At 45.6% G+C, this 13,986-nt stretch overlaps 1 protein-coding gene across 1 annotated transcript; it reads left to right on the top strand.

Moving 5' to 3' along the window:
• The first annotated feature begins 1,009 nt into the window (after positions 1-1,009).
• Positions 1,010-10,594, top strand: CEBPG (CCAAT enhancer binding protein gamma). The gene is made up of 2 exons (XM_061138961.1): positions 1,010-1,205; positions 7,047-10,594. Exon 2 carries the CDS (start codon positions 7,142-7,144, stop codon positions 7,589-7,591), a length of 450 nt encoding a protein of 149 aa, XP_060994944.1. The 5' UTR covers positions 1,010-1,205; positions 7,047-7,141; the 3' UTR covers positions 7,592-10,594.
• Positions 10,595-13,986: the final 3,392 nt, after the last annotated feature.

Here is a 13,986-nt window from a genome sequence, read left to right on the forward strand (position 1 = left end):
TCTACCAAGTGTGCTTCTGTGGTTATCAGTGCTCATTTGCAGTTGCCTCTCTTTTGATTTTTATAATCTTTATTTTTTTGCAAATATTTTATCATCTCTTCACTGATTCCTCGAAACAGTCTTACGTGGAGAGCTGGTGCCATGGCCTGGGTGATGAAGAAACGTTTCCTCTTTCAAAGACTCCAGTTTTTGGACGATAAGAAGTGCTAAAGAGGAAGCAATCAAACCTATCTGCCTCCACCCTGCGCGCTGCTTCCTGGTCGTGATACGCTTTCAGATTCTCCTGTGAATTGTCTTAGATAAATAAGGATGGACTGCCATCCATTTTTTGAGATCACGTCTCTGTTCACCCGGAGGACAGTACAGCACAAGGGAATGGATCGTGGGAATGCATTCCCCCATAACCACAGTCTGCACCAATGTGACATCAACACTAATCCTACGTTGGGAAATTTTGCTCCCTTAGTCTTTCAACAAGTTTGCAGTTGTCTTCACTGCCCTGAGGTCCAGGTCTTCTCTCCAGGCTCCCTCCGAGTGGTGCGGGCCGTCAGCGGTGAGGCGTCCGTCGGGCACCCAGCGTCCCAGGAGGCGAGCCTGGTGGGCCGTTCCGGGAAACCGTTCCTGGGAGCGACGCCGAGGCGGGGCTCCCCGAGGACGTGGTGAAACCAAAACAGAAATCGGTGATTTAAAACATCATCTCAGGAAACTGTGCTTTCCAAAGACAGGTGCTCCCTTCTCGAGGCTACGGTTCTCCAACTTCCGCCGAACCTTCCCCGCGGCCGGCAGCCCACCCCTCCGAGCGCCGCCCCGCGCGCTCGCCCGGGGAGCCCCGGGCAGCCTCTCCCGCCGGCCCCGCCGGCCCCGCCGAGCCGTGGGATACGCCTTCGCCACGTGCCCGCCTCCCGCGCCTAGACCTCCCGCAATTGGCTGGTGGCCCTGCCCGTCGCGGGGGGGAAGGCGTGCCCCCCGCAAGGCGGCGCTCCCATTGGTCATGACGGCAGCGGCCGCGCGCGCGGACCCGGCGAGGAGGGGAAGCCGGTGGTGGTGGCGGCTGCGGCGGCGGAACGGGCGGAGGCAGCCGGTTTCGTAACCGTCGCTCCTCCTGGCTGACTCGCGGGCTGCGAGGCCTGGGTCGGGTCGGGCCGCGCCGTGCGGGGCCGCTTGGAGTGGAGGCCGCCTGGGAGCAGGCGGGCTGGAGGCGCCAGGTAAGGAGGCCGCGGGCGGGCTGAAGGAGGAGGAGGAGGCCGCGGCGCCGCCGGCCGCTCGCGTGGGCGCGGCCCCAGCGAGAGGAGACCCAGCCCGGCCCTGGGCGGCCGGCTTGCTGGGAAGGCCCCGCGCGGCCCGCGGCGCGGGCGGCGGCCCCGCGCGGCGTCTGATGCAACCTGCCGGCAACACTCGGCGGGGCCGCTGAGCTCATCCCTGGCCCCGGCCCAGCGCCGCGGCGCCACCCGCCGACCCCCGCGCTCCCCCGGCGCCCCTGCCGCCGGCCCCGGACGGGATGCGAGCCCGGCTGTGCCCCCCTCCAGAACCCGGCCCTCTGTTTCTGCAACGCGCAGTGTGACTAGCCAGGCTCGTATTGGCCCCTGGGGATAAAGGGTGTTCCCAGAATAGCAGAAGGTGGATCGCGTCCTGTTGAGTGCCGCCTGGGATTATTTCCCAGGTGCTAACTGCTCGGTGTCGGGCAATCGGGAATCCTGTTCAGAAGTTAGTAGAAAAGTAGGCAGGGAAAGCAGTTGAATTTAAAATATATGACTTTACACAAATATTATTGTGCTTCCTTATGGAGCTGTACTTCGAGTATATATCCTGCGTTGACTGTTGAGCACAGGTTGGATGAACGTGCAGCCACCACGTTGAATAGGAAAGAGGAGGGCAAGAAATGAAGCGCTTCATTAGCGTGTTTGGAGGGAACACAGTAAGGAAAACTGCCAGTGGAGGTGTCTAGGTGGAGAGGATGGAAATGCATGTTTGAGGGGAAGGATAATCTGTTCTTCGAAGTAAGCTTGTGGGTTTTTATTCTTCAGAAGGTTTAATTGCTTGGCTTTCCTCTGATCTGAGGTTTGTGCTGTCATCTAGCATCTCACATAAAATGTGTCCGTTTCAGAAAGGTGTTTAACATTGGTGGGTTACCCAAAAGTTGGTAGTTCTCTGTCCCAGAGTACACTGTCAGTTGAATTCTTGTTCGAAGAGATTATCCTTTAATTCAGGTAGGATATGGGATGCTCAGAGACACATTTGAAATAAAATACTATGGAGCCTTGGCTTTACTAAGAAATTTAGCCTTTAAAAGCCCTTGATAACTAAAAGTTAAAAATCTGGTCAGCTGTTACTACTTGAGTAGTATTTGGGATAAGCTGTTCTTAAAATTGGTTCACTGTTTTGGAAAAACTCAGTGTAAACAAGGCTAAATAATTACAGGATGCTAGTGAGCTGAAGAACTTTTCAGTTTCTTGAGTCCTACTTCTGGTGGGCACACTTGGCAGATTCAGCCATTTTAATACCTGCCTGAAAAACATAGGTGGAACCGAATCTTCGGTTTTTTTTTTTTTTAAATCCCCAGAATATCCTCTTAAGTTCTCAAGATCATGCCATAACTCTCAGCAAAGTTGTCTGATCTTGGACAGGTAGTTTCATCCCTAGGGATTTAAACAGTACCTGGTGAGTCCTAGGTAAAGATGAATAGGGCAGAATTCATGTGGCTGAATTTGGTGTTATGGCCTTAGATTGCCCCACCTGATCACAGAAATGGTAAACACAGGTAGTCACAATTCCATGTTTATTGTGTGTTCTTAGGCCGGGGGTAGCGGATGCTTCTGTGGGTTCTTAGGCTGATAGGTACATTGATCTCCTACCTTTTTGGTTTTCCAGACCAATCAGTAAAAAGAAAAAGAAAAAAAAGATGTATATTTATAAACAGTGTGGTGTGTTATTAATAGTTCATGTGCATTGTAAATGACACCAAAACTAGAGTAAAAAGATGACATTAAAAAAAGACAAGAGATATTTTCTTCTCATACTCCAGTGGACCACTTATCTACTCCCTGAAGGAGTATACTCGTTTGTGGACCCCTGTTTTGGGTCATGAAGCCAGCGTGGCAAATACGTAGAAATCCTGCTCATTTGGGTGTGTGTTAAGTTTGACAGCTTACCTTCACTTCGTTTGTAGTACTGAGTTGCCAGACTCTGGCAACATATGCCTAAGAACTTGAGGTTGTGGAAAAACGTAACTGGACAAAGTGGAAAATAAAGGTTCTCAAGTGAAAGAAGCAAAGATCAGACATGAATGACCTTCACTGTATAGGCTGGGGACTAGAATAGCAAATGTTTTTATTTTCCTGTATACCTTTAAGATAGACCAGGAACTTTGGATCATAAGACTGTGTGTACCTTAGTAACACTCAATTTAATTATGGTTGTTTTAAGAGATTTTAATGCTAGAGAATCTTATTTTTATATAAGACACTTAAGTGTTTTCTCTTAGCCTTTTGAGACTGTATTCAACAAGTGTTTCTTGAGCACCATCACTGGATGCTGGGCGTATGATGATAAAGACGGAGGCCTGCCTCTAGCTTATTCTACAGGGAGCCACACTGTGGAGCTGGCATTGACAGAGAAACTAGGGGAACAAATTGGACAAAAGCACAAAGAACAAAGGGCAGACCATTTAGGGGCATGATGTTGGCTTCCAGTATTGTTGGGGGGTGATGAGAAAGGGAGCTGGGCCTGAAGAGATTTGATCTGTATGTTGAAGCCACGGAAGAATTTTCAGTGAGAGGGAGGCTGCGACACAGTCAGGTTTGAGTGTTAGATTGCTCTGGAGACTGGCTGGAGGGAAGACTGCTGGAGCAGGCAGGCTGTGCCCTGAGAGATGATGCCAGCCCGAGGTGACTGTGGCATAGAATGGAGCGCGATGGTGGAGTGAGGGCTTTTGGGGGAGACGGCTGGGCAGAATACCAGTAATACCAATGGTTTGAACAGATTTGGAACAAGGGACAAATATCTGAATATTTGGGAGTGTAGATCTTGACTGGGGAAATTGGAGTTAAACATTTATTTGGGAAGAAGGAGAGGAGGGATATCTCATTGTATATATATGAAAAAAAAAAGACAAGAGGGCTAGGAAAAGGCTTGAGACATTTATTGTCCCAAGTGAAACTTGAGAAAATTTTGATTTTGCTTTACTCATTCTAACATTTTGAGTTTTCCTGATTTGAGTGTGTCCCGGATTTGAATGAGTGTCACTTGATTTAAGAAATTTGAATTTAAAAAATGGTACCCACTCAGCCCATCTTTCTGAAGATCTGCAGTTGGTTTGTGGCAGTGGCTGTCAAACTTCCGTCACTTGGGGGTCCTGTCAAGACGTAGTTTGCTTAGCCCTGTTCCGAGAGCTGCTGATGCCTCCGTCTGGGGCAGCCTGAGAACTTGCATGTCTACCAAGGGGATGCTGAGGCCACTGGTTCAGGGGCTGTGCTTCTGAGAACTGCTGCTTTTCAGTTTTTCTCCTGCTTCCTGCCGGAATGATTCACAGCAAGGAAGCAAGGTGCCGCCCTGCTTCCTGTAGTCTGAACTTTGGAATAGCATTTGTCCACGTAGGAGCCAGACTTTAATTTAGGGTTGAACATCCAGATTTGAAATAAGCTTATTTTCCATTGTAGGTGCTCAGTAAATGTTTGTGAAAGAAACAAAAGCACAGACAACAGTGTAAACTGCAGAACTGTAAACTGTATGTAGCATTTAGAGGTAGCTGTTTTACTCAGTGTAAAAAATAAAATTGACAATCTGTTTGGAGTAAGTCTTAGCCCCACTTAGCTCTTTGACCCCCTTTCCATGGTGAATAACTCTTCACCTTGAGCATTACTTTCTTGGCTTGTCTTTGGTTGGGGAACTTAATAAAAACAACTCCTCTTTTTTTTTTTTTTTAATCTCCCAATTTCCCTTTCTTACATTTTTTACCAGTTTGATGATTACTGTTTGTTTTACAAGCCCAGGGCTCATTTTCAAAACCTTGCCTGCTGTATTCAGCCTAGTACCTTGGCAAGATGAGTCAGATTGAAAGCACCCTTCCTTGTTCTGGTGTCTTTGAGAACAAAAACGGGCATGAACCTCACTAAGTTTGGAGCCTTTAATAAGTGTTTTTGGTGACTGATGTTTATGGTTTATTGTCAGCGTCAGAGGGCATTTTACACCCCTCCTTTGCAGAGGGCGAGATGGAGGCCCAGAGAGGGAATGGGTGTGTCCAGAGTGGGACGGGGGATGTCCGAGCCAGGATGAGAATCGACTTGGTTCCTGGTCTCTACTTCTTTGGATTATTGTTATCTCTGAGTTTATTAGGGATTAGCTTTAAAGACTAAAAACCCAGTTGGTATATAGAAGATAAAAAATAGATGAACATAATCGTTGATTGTTGAGACAATCCCAGGACAGGTGTTAAACAAGTTCTTAAAAGTTGAGTAAACACTTCACTTTAGACCAGTAGATAAGCAATAGTGTAGATGGCCAGTAACACTATTAATGCTAAGTGTGCTGCAAATTGTACTCAACTGCCACTTTTCAACTGGAAGAAAAAATAGGCAGCGTGATAAATTATCAAGGGGAGTTGTGAAATACTCATTACTGAAGATAAACTTGGAGTAGATATCCATCATGGTTTGGAAGGAAGCTTTTGGTGTTTCCTTAGTACCGAAGTGAGAACAGATGACCCTCTAGCTCAGGACTGCCTGTGTGGCCTGAAAAACAATGGAAAGCAATGATATATGGCCTTTTAAAAAACAGGCCAATACAGAAATGACTCGCTAAAGGTTTGGGCGAAGCTTTTCTTAAGAATTGTGAGGTGTACTCATTCGAAGCTGTTCATAATTGTGGCTTCAGGTTTTTTACACTGATGCATTTTGTGAAAAAATGGGATAGTTCTGTGGTTCCTAGCAGTGCTTCCTCAGTTTCCAGCAGTGCTGTGACTTCTTGGTGGGCATAGTTCACTCAGCTTAGACAATTTGTCTTGAAGTGGCCTCGTGATGATAGGCTAGGTCTGCTTTTGACACATCTTGAGGCAGTTTTAGAACCAGCTTGGATTCAGAGTAATCCGAATATGACTGGTTTCTGAAACTGTGACTTTGTTTCTCCCGGCAGCACTGCAGATTTGGCATGTCCTCTGTTGTTTGAGCAGCGTCAGGCGGGTGCAGGCCGCCGCTGCCCTGGTTCTTGGTTCAGCCTGATTCCCAGCTTGCACCTCCTTGGATGCATCATCAGGGCCTTTGTTTCTCTCCTTGTGGTATCAGGGTGACAGTGTTTAGATGTGTTTACTAGTTATGTCAAGAACTAGGAAAACACTAGAAGCTTGATGTGAGATGGGGAAGCAAACTGGGTGTCTCAGAGCTCTGCAATGAGCCAAGAAACTAACTTAGGAAATCTCTGTAAACTACCATCATTTGAGGTCATTAGGAAAATAAAAACAAGCCAAAAAACACATTTTGAAAATAGCCCATACAGATACGCTTTGGGAGAACAGTTAAGTCCTTGATGGCTCAGTCTGCACATTAGAGTAGGGACCACGCGGAGATGGTGCAGTGTTCCTGAGGAGACTGGACTGGGTGCTCTGCCCTGGCCTTCTAATTTGATTTGAACCAACAGTTGAACATTGTCCCTCTTTTATTGCACTGTGTCTCTCCTGTTGTAATTGAGCTCATATTTTCTGTGTTTAAACCAAATACCTCACATTTCTCTCTCGCAGATCGCCAAGTGCTGTCATTCATATGTGCTACCTAATTAGTGACACTGTTTTGTTTTTTCCTCCCATTTTTGATAACACTCACAGATGGGCAGTCCCCTCAGGGATTCAGGTGGGTTAAATTTGGCCGTGTGGTGCCTATGTATTAACTTACTTCTCTGAATTACATGACTTAGACTTCTGAAACGGGAACAGTTGGCAGTTGTTATAGACGCTTCTCAGCATGGTCAGTTAATATTGGCCTGCTGTGAAGTACATGTGAATTTGATCTCATTTGATCTTGTCATCTCCAATATTTTAATGCAGTTTTTTTCTTGAATAGGTACATGTGAAGATTTCTTGGCAGTTCAGTGTGGAAACCATTGATCACTTTGTCTTCCTTCTGCTTGTTCTGTGTTGACAAGGGAGCGTGCCCAAATGAGCAAGGTATCGCAGCAGAACAGCACCCCGGGCGTGAACGGAATAAGTGTCATCCATACTCAGGCTCATGCCAGCGGCTTACAGCAGGTTCCTCAACTGGTGCCCGCCGGCCCTGGGGGCGGAGGCAAAGCCGTGCCTCCTAGCAAGCAGAGCAAAAAGAGCTCACCCATGGATCGCAACAGTGACGAGTATCGTCAGCGCCGGGAGAGGAACAACATGGCTGTGAAAAAGAGCCGGTTGAAAAGCAAGCAGAAAGCACAGGATACGCTGCAGAGAGTCAATCAGCTCAAGGAAGAGAATGAACGGTTGGAAGCAAAAATTAAATTGCTGACTAAGGAATTAAGTGTACTGAAAGACTTGTTCCTTGAGCACGCACACAACCTCGCAGATAACGTGCAACCCAGTAGCACTGAAAATACGACCAGTCCTGATAAGGCAGGGCAGTAGAGCCCACCCCTTCCAGACTTCACACCTTGGGGCTTGAACATTCAAGGTGTGACTGCCTACACCTCTCGCATCAGAGTGAACCGCCATTATTCAGAGATCCACTGAAGGTTGTTTTCTAGGGTCAGCCCTGAAGAGCTGATTAGCTAAAAATGTTAGCCGTGTAACTTGAATATCTGGTTTTAAATGATAAGCGTTTTTGTGGGGATAAAAAACACTTTTAAAGGAATATGGTTAAAAAAAAAAAACCTACCCTGGAAACTTGATGTTCTTAATAAATGCTGACTTCCCAAAAAAATGTTTCTTTTTTAGGTTGACAAAAGGAATGGGGAACTGGCAAGTTGTGCGGAAGAGTCTTGGTTTTAATGGATATGGTTAATTGGATGAAAGAAAGCTGAATGCCATCTCTGTTCATCTATTTGTGACTCGTTTCTAAATTATATATTAAAAATGCTTAGGGCTATAGAAACCAATCACTTTATAATTTGGAGTGATTTTATGTATAGCATAAACCCTGTTTCAGCATAATTAGTACTGTTTTACCCAACAAGTACTAGTTTTTTGAGTAGTGATGACAAGTTACGTAAAGAAACCCCATTGCATTTTAAAGGCAATATGCGGCCAATTGGCTTAAAAATAGAAATAGCATTTAGGAAGCAAATAGGTTTTTTAAAAGTAAAAGCAAAGCATATTAGAATTACACTCTTGGGATACCTTTGGGTTATTGGATTGGCATTGTTTTGTTAAAATTAAAAAAACAATGGTTTAGAGAAACTTTGTATCAGTTCTAGTTTCTGCAGATGCTAGTAAGCTTTTTTTTCTTTCACACCATTTGCACAGCCTGGTTAGTAAATCAAAGCATCTTAACAGTTTATGTCCACCCAGATTGCTGATTAGGATTTTGAATATTAATTTCAGCAGGTAGTTTCTCCTGTGTTCAGATACACTGCAGTGGGGCCGAGGATTTTGAAAGCAAAAATTTCTTGTGAAGGATCACTTGTATTTGACCTACCAACTGGTTATTAGAAAAATACACTGTCAACTCCATGCCATTTCCCAAAATAATAGCCTAAGAAAACTTGAAAGTATAAGGTTTAACAGTTAATTTATTTCACTTAAACACATCTTTTTATATTGTTTTTGTGACATTTCTTAGTGGGCTATATTCTTCCAGACTTTTGTACCACTCTTTATTCATTTGTATGCATTTATGTCCCATAAATTATTTTAGCAAGAAAATACTGATAAAACTCAGGATATTGATATTTTTGTTGAGACTAAAAAGTGGCAGTCACTAGAATGGGAATCTCTAGGATCTGGATTATATCAGTGTTGGTAGTTTTGATTGCCCTTGTTTCTTTCTTTAACACAGTTCTAGCTCAAATCTGTTGAACGTCTATTTTTTTTCTTCTTTCACTTTTTGTTTTTGGATGACCCAGGCTGGTGACAAGAGACTGAGTCACATCTGATTTAAAAAGTTACCAGCTGTCTTATTTGAACATGGTCATTTTAGGCCACACTGTTGTTTAATACCAGAACGTGGGACATTGTAACCAGGATGTAATTCAAGCTGCACCCTCAGGCTGATGGAGGAGTGGTGTCTGTGCCCTTCTGGTCAGCAGAAGACTATCACAGTGCCCTGTGGCTCAGCAAAGCCATTAACAAAGGCCAGGAGTCCCTTCTGCATGTGACATGAGCCCAGTATTGTCCCATGAGAGCCACTGCCCCAGGATGGTTAACTTCTGAGAGAGCCAGGAGACAGGATAGGGGTTGCTGTTAGGGTACAACATTGGTCACCTTGGTTGGAGTACTGATCAACTTGTAGGTTGATAGAGGTTTTAAATAACTAGGAGATGCCCCAGAATCCTGCTGAATGTTCAATAGCACCTCACTGGGGATGCAGTTAGGTCTCCTGAATCTTGAAGCATCTATAAGAGGTGCTACACACATTTTAATCTCTTTGTTTACTAAACAGTATCTTTCAGAAATGGATGTCCACATGGAATTTATTGTTACCCATTATATGAAGTGACCTAACTATCTTGGAAAAGAAGCTTTAGGGAAATCATCAGGAATGTACTCGGTTATTTCAAATAAGAAAATAAGATTGGAACTTTTGGAACAATTGATTCAAACTTTCCTTTTACCTATGCAAATAAGAACTAGCACAAGCAGTCGTGCAGTTTTATGCATAACGTAAAAAGATGTGAACCATGGTCTTGACTGTCTTACTGAAGTGTTTGGGAATGAAAGTTTTTCATTTGATAGGTTTATCAGTATAAAATGGAGGGAAACCAAGTGTGGGGAATGGGTAAGTGTAGAGTTTTGGGAATTGTAAATGACTTGTAACTTTTTTGTTCTGTAGGTTTCGTGTGAACCATTAGGATATGATCTGCCTTTACTGGCAGGTCTAGTGGTTTAGGAATTAGGCTTCAGTATAAATTTCTAGCTACATCTGAGTCTTCTGGGGTGGGTGCTTTCTGACTGGTCTTGGCTGCAGGTGGTGCCAACGAACAGTGCTTCCTGCTGTCTGGCCGCTTTTAGTTACTGGGATGTGAGCTCATACTTTGGACATTCTTAACAAGAAGTAGTAAGATTTTAATAAAACATGACCAGAATTTTGAAATGCAGGTCATGAGTGTGAAATTCTCAAATTTACATAAAGAAGTAGAAGTATGTACACTTTAATGTTTGAGGTTAAAAGGAAGGAAATCATAGCAGCTTTTGATGTTTCTTAATCCCCATTAGAAGGTTTGAAGCTTTGTACCTGAACAACCCAGTTAAAGCACTCGGAGTGTTTTTGATGCCTTAGAAATAGAAATTTTTTGTTTGACAAAAGCTAGGAAGGAATAAAGTCCATTCTATAGCTGTTAGATCTGCCTCTCAGGAAAAAGTACTTGTTCTTTTTGTTCCTGGCTTTCCTCAGTTTGTGAGATAACTCTATTTTTTTAAATATAATTTTATTTCTTTCAATGGATTTGAAATAAAAAAAACCTTTGGAATAATGACTGTATTTCATTGTGGGTTTCTTTGTTAGATGCCAAGAAAGTAATCCAAGTTTGTTCACCAGCTTGAGGAGCAGGCAAATAGATGCCTGCTGCCTTTATGTGCTCAGCCCAAGGCAGGGGTGAGGTCGGTGTGGGAGCAAGCAGAGGCACTTTAGTCCCAAGTGCTCAGCTGTGTCCAACTCTTAGCAACTCCATGGACTGTAGCCCGCTAGGCACTGTCCATGGGATTTTCCAGGCAAGAATACTAGAGTGGATTACCATTTCCTTCTGCAGGGGATCTTCCTGACCCAGGGATCAAACCCATGTCTCTTGGATCTCCTGCATTGGCAGGCGGAATCTTTACTGTTGAGCAACGAAGTGTAGGTTTCCCTTAATGACAGGAACATAGTTGCCTCTGACTTTAGAGTGCCTCTTCTGTTACATTCTTTGTCACCTAGTCTAATGTAAAACTATATACCAGAATAGAGGAAGCAGAACACCTAGTGTCTCAGAATGCGGCCTTCACCTTCAGGGTAGGAAATGAGTTCCTGGGCTTTGAGGTCGACGGGACATCAAAGTCAGGCCTTTCCCCTCACAGTCCAGTATGTGCACTGTCTTCGTTTGAGTGTCTAAAAAGGGATTCATAAATACAAGCCTGAGAAAAGCTGATCTGAGTGTTTCAAGGGAAGACACCATCTAGATCCTTGTCTTCTATTATTCTTCAGTTATTTTCATGCCTTGGGAAACAGATTTCTACTTACTGCATCTTAATGAAAACTGGAGTACAGTAATGATTTCTGTGGGTAGTACGTCCCATTTCATTTTTATGAATTAGTTGTAAGTTAGCATCCAGTAACTTGTCAGGCAATTCTATATCAAGATGGTTGTGAGGGTGCCAGCCCTATTTCAATAAAAGCACTTTAGACCTACTGCTCTGTGGCTGCCTGGGAGTGAAGAGCTCATGTGCCCTTTACACGTTCTCAGGGGAGAGCAGCAACCCTGAGTACCCTTTTACTGCAAAGTCCCCGCTTCTCCCAGCACTCCAGACCTGAAGGTTGTGCAGGGGTGTCTAGAGAACAGGGCTTGGAAGAGAATGGAGTTGTTAGGCTGTCACACATCACACTTGTTTGCAGCCCATTTACCCAAGTCTTGCGTCCTGGGAAGCAGCTATTGGACCAGATACCTTTGTACATCACCACCTTTCAGTTCTGCCAGCTGTCTCCAGACTTCCCCGGCCTCACCTCCCCTGCCCCACCTTCTGCAGGAGACATCACCCTCTCTGGCCTGGCTTTGGTCTCCCTGGAATCGTGCACGCTTTCCAGATCTTGGTGGTTCCCCAGTACACTCTGGGTGAGACCCAGCCTCCCTGGGATGTGGCTCTGTTTGCTCTTGCTGCCTTCACACCCCCACCCCCCCCCACCCTAACCCCCCGCAACTCTTGCGCATCATTGCATCACTTTGCTTTGACAGCAGGGCTTTTCTCAGCACTCTACCCCAGGGCTGGCTGCCTTAGCACAGCTCTGGAATGGCTTCATCCCTATACTTTTCACTTTCCACCCTTCCTGTCTCAGGCCCCTGGCTTTCTAGGCAAAGTCAATCTTGTTTTACTTTCCTTCTTGGCACTTTTCAGTGTTTGAGACAATCTATTTGTGCATGTTTAAGGAGAAGTCAGACTCCAGGCTCTGAGAGCTGGGGTCTTGTTTTTATGCCAACCTTGGCGTATAGGAGATGCTCATTTCTTAAATGAATACCTAGACTTTTCCTGGATTTTGGAAAGGCTCGTTGGCACTGTGTGGCTTTCTGGAATGGTCTCTAATGAATTTCTGAAGCTGTACAAATTTCTGCAAAACTTGGAGACTTAGGAATTGAACGCAGCCTCTGAAACATGGGGCGAAGTAGGTGACTACTGTGTCCCTGAGTCCTACCTGCAAAGAATGCCCTTTGGCTCACCCACCTGGGTCCAAGCAGCCATTTCTGTCCCCATTGTCCCTCTGGGACAAAGAGCACTGAGTTACTGAGATTTCTCCTTGAACTTTTTTTATCAACTTTCTTGATAATCAGAGCAAACATTATGTGAAACGGGCAGTTTTGGTATAAAACATCTAAAGGGGAGGAAGGAGAAAGATGTATTTTTCAGTTAACACAACTGAAGTGTCCACTTAAGAGTTCCAACCTAATTTTAACTGGTTTTATCCTGGGGGTGGGGGGAACTTGAAACCCTGTGCATAGAACGTGGCTTGCAGGTACAGCTGGTGGTGAGGACGATTTGGGCGAACTCAAACTGACCTTCAGAAAGACAGCCATTACTCAAACTGCTCAATATCATGAATAATCATTATTAGGGAACATACCTGGCTTGTCAGCAGGAAACCTTAAAAACTGGATGTTATAAATCTTACAATTTATAAAAAAGAGTGATTTGAAACGAATACTGCTTTATTTTAACGCGGCCACATCACAAGCACTTTCGTGTTAGTGGCATAGAAGAAATCAGTTTGTACTCTTCTCCTCAGTGACTTAAACAGTCTCTGGCTTGGGCTATGGTTTCCCCATCCTGTCAAGGCTTCATCAGTGACATCTGCCCTTCTCACCTGCCCTTCACCTGGGCTCAAAAACTCCCAGACGTGCAGAGACAACCCTGGGATGGTGTGTAGGATTCTAGAAGCTAGCTGCGGAGTGGGGGTGGGTCTGGGAGACCATGGGAAGGCCAGGCAAGCAGAGGAAGGCCAGGTGTCCGGCCACTGGCAGGGACTGAGCCAGATGGCCCGGATGGCCCCAGCGCCTCAGAGTGGGGTTCGGCCTGCAGGCTCCCACTCATGGGAGACAAACGGACTCGGCAAACGTGGAAGGAATGAGAGAGCTCACCTTTGTCATGGTGCTGCCTGAGGCGGCAGTGTCTCTCAGACAGATGCTGGCTTTACTAGCATATCTCACATGAAAAGGAGACCAAGGACAAGGAGTCTGCGAGTCTCAGGTTCTCAGGTAACTGTGCTTTAAATGCTACGCAGTTATGACCACTTCGGGAATCCAGCTTTGAGGCAGTGCATGCGTGCATGTTCAGTCACGTCTGTGACCCCATGGGCTGTAGTCCACCAGGCTCCTCTGTCCAAGGGATTTTCCAGGCAAGAATACCAGAGCGGGTTGCCATTCCCATCTCTGGAGGATCTTCCCAACCCCGGGATCGAACCCGCATCTCCTGTGTCCCCCACATTGGCAGGTGGATGCTTTTCCACTGAGTCACCCATATCAAAAAGGCTTCTTACGTTACAGTCCTCCTTTGCACCTGTGCAGAGGCAAGACAGCCCCACCTACACATTCCGGCCCCCAGAGGGCTCTGCAGGGTCACTTTCCAGGTCTAAGCATGTGTTCATCTGCAAAGGGAAAAGGGGGGGGGGGGGATGGGCACAAAAG

This window comes from Dama dama, chromosome 4 (genome assembly GCF_033118175.1).
Source record: "Dama dama isolate Ldn47 chromosome 4, ASM3311817v1, whole genome shotgun sequence".
NCBI classification, from domain to species: domain Eukaryota; kingdom Metazoa; phylum Chordata; class Mammalia; order Artiodactyla; family Cervidae; genus Dama; species Dama dama.